Source organism: Bison bison, unplaced genomic scaffold, assembly GCF_000754665.1.
Source record: "Bison bison bison isolate TAMUID 2011002044 unplaced genomic scaffold, Bison_UMD1.0 scf7180017864327, whole genome shotgun sequence".
In the NCBI taxonomy this organism is placed as follows: domain Eukaryota; kingdom Metazoa; phylum Chordata; class Mammalia; order Artiodactyla; family Bovidae; genus Bison; species Bison bison.
Window position 1 is genome coordinate 3,012,798 of NW_011494899.1, and position 5,322 is coordinate 3,018,119.

The 5,322-nt window shown below is 47.9% G+C and overlaps 1 protein-coding gene across 3 annotated transcripts in view; it reads right to left on the minus strand.

Annotated features, from left to right (window-relative positions):
• The window catches only part of RFX4 (regulatory factor X, 4 (influences HLA class II expression)), a 174,532-nt gene that overhangs the window by 40,378 nt on the left and 128,832 nt on the right, over positions 1–5,322 (minus strand). For all 3 annotated transcript variants that reach the window (XM_010853383.1, XM_010853382.1, XM_010853384.1), the window contains one exon: positions 4,935–5,079. In XM_010853383.1, the coding sequence (XP_010851685.1) occupies positions 4,935–5,079 (145 nt within the window). The remainder of the gene's footprint in view (positions 1–4,934; positions 5,080–5,322) is intronic.

Genomic DNA, 5,322 nt, shown 5'->3' on the forward strand with positions numbered 1-5,322 from the left:
CAACTCCCGGAGTTCACCCAGACTCACATCCATTGAGTCAGTGATGCCGTCCAGCCATCTCATCCTCTGTCGTCCCCTTCTCCTCCTGCCCCCAATCCCTCCCAGCATCAGAGTCTTTTCCAATGAGTCAACTCTTCGCATGAGGTGGCCAAAGTTCTGGAGTTTCAGCTTTAGCATCATTCCTTCCAAAGAAATCCCAGGGCTGATCTCCTTCAGAATGGACTGGTTGTATCTCCTTGCAGTCCAAGGTACTCTCAAGAGTCTTCTCCAACACCACAGTTCAAAAGCATCAATTCTTCCACGCTCAGCCTTCTTCACAGTCCAACTCTGACATCCATACATGACCACAGGAAAAACCATAGCCTTGACTAGACGGACCTTTGTTGGCAAAGTAATGTCTCTGCTTTTGAATATGCTATCTAGGTTGGTCATAACTTTCCTTCCAAGGAGTAAGCGTCTTTTAATTTCATGGCTGCAGTCACCATCTGCAGTAATTTTAGAGCTTGGATTGTTTAGTCCATCACAAAACAGCGAAAATGATCCTCCTGTGAAATTCTATTTACCCTCTTATGCCCCTTTTCAGCAGAGCTGATCATTCTTCCTCTATATTTCGTAGCCCTTAATTATTTGTATTCTTACCTTCAGTATATCACGAAGAGCCCTTTGTTATAGTTAGCGGTGTTCATGGGTGTATCCCCCTGCTATCTCTTTGTCTGATATCTTTATTAGCTGATGCATTCCCTGTGACATAGCTCTTATCCAGCAAGTGCTTGCTTGTGCAAACAGGCCAGACACATGCTAATGCTCTCTTGCACTCTCTCGGCACATCTGATCATTCAAATGTTTCTGAACCATGATGGTATTGGCCAAGTAGCTGAACCAGCCTCTTAGTGCTTGACATGTAGCAGATGCTTAACAAATATTTGTGGAGTAGAGGGAGCAATCTCTGTGCTTTCAGTTTCCACATCACTAACAGGAGGATAATCGTTATCACTTCACAACCTGTCTTCAGGCACGAGTCAAACAACTGAATCTAGAAAGATTTTGCAATCACTGGAGCACTGTAGAAAGTAGAGACATTGCTGTGATGATCTCCAATCAAAAACAACATCTTTTATTATATTTTTTGTGTATTTTTGTTTGTGGGGCTCGATAAATCAAACCATAATTCAGGAACCACACATTCCTACAGTTTTCATTTGTCAGCAATTTTTGTTGTTCCATTTTCCAGGACCAACCAATCTACTCTACTTTACTTGTGATAGCTTCTGCAAGAGGTTGGCTTGCAGGACCCAAAGTCAAATACTTCAGAACGAGAAAAGACTTTCCAAACCCATTTAGTTGATCTGTGTCATTTTCGAGATGAGGATGTCTCATGTCTATGTCTAAGAGGCTATGTTTAAGAGGTCAAATGACCCCCTCAGAGTCAGAGGATGAGTTGGTGGCAGAACAGGAACTGGCACCACTTTCTCTTTGGTGACACTTTCCCCTTCCTGGCATGGTCTGTGTGCCCAAGCTACTGTGCTTCAATCAATGATGATATGATGATAATGATCATGGTTGCAGTGAAAGTGTTAACTGCCAACATTAACTGAGTGCTTGCCGCATGCCAGGTACTGCCCTAAAATGTTTTATATGGACACACCCTCTAAACTGAGATAACCTCCAGCATGTATGTGAATGTCACGAGGCCAGAACCGAGAACAGTGCCTGATACTTGGTAGCTGCTCAAATGTTTGTTGGAAGGATGAATGGCCCCCAGAGGTAGGTACTGTTATTACTTCCCTCTTTGACAAGTGAGGAAACAGAGGCACTCAGAGATGAGTGACTTTCCAAAGGTTTCACCTCTGGTTAGAGGCAAGTTTCAAACACAGTGGGACTCAAGCACTTGCCTTGCAACCTCTTCACCACACTAGCTCTACACTATGTACCAAGAGCAAGGCACACATTGTCCCATTTAATCTCTTTGCATTATCCCCATTTTACAGATGTGGTAGCCAGAGTCCACCAGAGCCAACATTTGACTTAAGGTCTGTCAGGCATCCCAACCCTATGTTCTCATCGCAGCACCACTTAACACTCCTTCTAATCAGCATGCTCAAATCCTTATGTGCACTTTTTAATTGAAGGTAAATGAGCATCCCCTGCCAGCATCTACATCATGGACATCATGGTAACCCCCTCAAGCAAGAATCTGAAGACTTGTCAATTGGTTGTAAGGGAAGAAGAGTTCAGTACACACTTGCCCCTGGTCCTTCTCAGACTGCCCTTGGTCCAGCTCGCTGTGTTCAGGGACTGATTTCCCAGCTGTCTGGAAGGAGCAAGGGTGACACCCATGTGCCAGCCCATCTGCCTTCAGGCTTCCTCAATCTCCCGCATCCTGTCACTGCATCACTTAGTATATTCCCTCTGGTAAAACTCATCCATTTGGAAGGGCTTCCCAGGTAGCACTAATGGTAAAGAATCTGCCTGCCAAAGCAGGAAACATAAAAGACATGGATTCAACCCCTGGGTTGGGAAGATCCTCTGGAGGAGAACATGGCAACCCATTCTAGTATTCTTGTCTGGAGAATCCCATGGACAGAGGAGCCTAGTGGGCTATAGTCCATGGGGTTGCAAAGGGTCAGACATAACTGAAGTGATTTAGCATGCACACAAGCAACCATTTGGAAATTACTTCTTTACTTCTGATTTGCCATTAGCTCTAAGCTCCATGTGGGAAGGGCAGTGTCTATCTTATTCACTGCTCTCTGCTTAGCATCTAGCCCAGTGTTCAACCCAGGACAGGCATTCAGTAAGTACCAGGTGGCTTGACCTAAACTTCATTACGACTCCCTTCCTCTGCTGCTGTTGCTGCTGCTAAGTCATTTCAGTCGTGTCCGGCTCTGTGCGGCCCCAGAGACGGCAGCCCACCAGGCTCCCCCATCCCTGGGATTCTCCAGGCAAGAACACTGGAGTGGGTTGCCATTTCCTTCTCCAATGCACGAAAGTGAAAGTGAAGTCGCTCAGTCGTGTCTGACTCCTAGCGACCCCATGGACTGCAGTCCACCAGGCTCCTCTGTCCATGGGATTTGCCTGGCAAGAGTACTGGAGTAAGTTGCCGTTGCCTTCTCTGCCCTTCCTCTAGAAGAATACAAAGATTCAAAGGGCAACATTCTGCCCCTAGCCTAAGAAAACAAGAAGTGTGTACGCGTGTTAAGTCACTTCACTCATGTCTGACTCTGTGCGACCCTACGGACTGTAGCCCACCAGGCTCCTTTGTCCATAGGATTCTCCAGGCAAGAGTCCTGGAGTGGGTTGCTGTGCCCTCCTCCAGGGAAGAAAACAAGAAGAGAAAGGCCCAACAGGTTCTTTCCAGGAGAGGCAGTAGTGACCTGCATGCTGCTCCAGCAGAGGCTCAGCGCCTGGCCCCAAAACAAGCAGTGGTGATTGTATGTTGCCTTATGAGTCTGGGTTACAGTTTCTTCCCCCACGAAAGCTGGAGAGAGGAGAAGAGAGCTGAGTCCAGTGCTGCTAGGAATGGTGAGCAGAACCAGGAAGCTGGATCACTCTGGGCTTTCACCCCTCTGGTTTGGTCCTCCACAAACTTTGCTGGGCCCCTCCTCCACACCTGGCCCTGTGTGAGGCCCTGGGGGCACGACCATCTGGGTACAGATAGAAGGCAATGGCACCCTACTCCAGTACTCCTGCCTGTAAAATCCCATTGACAGAGGAGCCTGGTAGGCTGCAGTCCATGGGGTCGCTAAGAGTCGGACACGACTGAGCGACTTCACTTTCACTTTTCACTTTCATGCATTGGAGAAGGAAATGGCAACCCACTCCAGTGTTCTTGCCTGGAGAATTACAGGGACGGGTGGGCTGCCGTCTCTGGGGTCGCACAGAGGCGGACACGACTGAAGCGACTTAGCAGCAGCAGCACTGTTAGGGTGCTCACAGTCATGCTCTCCATTGCTTTCTAGAAGGAAAAACAGGACAGGGAGCATGACTGTAAAAACTTGGAATGGTCCTAGAACATCTGAAGCTTGCCCACATCTCATTATTTTTGTCTGCTCTGGCATGCACTAGTGCATGGTAGGACACGGAGACTAGACCTGGGCTCCAGGTTCAGCTCTGCTGCCTTGGGCAAGGTTCACTGGCTCAGGGAGGCTCAGTTTGCTCATCTTTAATATGGGGGTGATAAGCAAATCTTCCCTCAGGACCTGGCATAAACTAGGCAGTCTATCAGCTGAATTATGATTTTAGTGACAATCTCTAACATTCTCAACAGGGGAAAGCAGGCTGGAGGCTGTTGCAGAGGAAGAAATATGAGCCTGAGAGGAGCTCCGAGGTCACGAGGAAAGAAACTCATATGTTAAGGATGGTGGTGTTCTGTGGTCCTCCCATGTCCTCTGCTGCCAAGAACAGCAACCCGACCATATCAGGATAATATCTGGAGCAATAGTCTCCCAGTCTTTGCCCACAGGGGTCACAAGTTCACAGAAGTAAGTCACCATCCACTTCCTTCTCAGATATCTACTGTGATTGACAGGTTCACCTGCCAATATGTGGGCTGACTCCCGTGACTCTCCATGGAAAAGCAGGCAGCACATCCAGTTACCTCCAGGCTGACGTACGCCAAGAGAGGTGCCAAGCTTTGTTCCTCATTTGTTGATGCCACCCAGGGAATGGCAGCTGGCACCGAGGGTCCTGTGTGGGGCCTTCTGCCTGATGTGTCCTGCCTGATATCCCAGAACCCATTTTCCCCAGCAATGTGGACCCATGTCCTTGTAAATCAACCGGCTCCTCCCCCTGGGCCAACCCCTTTAACAGGAACAACAGGAGGGGAGGGATGGGATCCCAGGGAGAAGGACTGGGTGGGAGTGCCACTTTGTTTACCAACATACTCTTTCTTTTTAAACAAATAAAAAGACACACGCCCTGGTGGAGCATCTTACACTGGATGATGAGCTTCCGGTGCTCATCACGAGTGTCCTCCATGGTGTAAAGGGTTTGCTTGGTAATGCTGTTGAGGTCCACGTTCCTCCAGTCTTCCAGCATTTGGAACGTGATGTCTGCACTGTGGATCACTGTTCGAGATGCCTGGAAATCCAATCCAATCAACTCATTAGCTCATGGGTTGTTAGATTCAAACCCTTCCCCTTATTTCCTTTCAGTTCTTTTTAATGAATCTACTCATGGGGCTTCGCTAAGTGCTTTGAAATTCAAGAAAACTCAGAAGATGAGTCTGTAACTTGGAAGATCTGTATACAGTCTTCTGTGGCTCTCTCCTCATGTCTCTGTTTATAAGAAACGACCCCCCGGTGGCCTAGGTCAAAACAAACC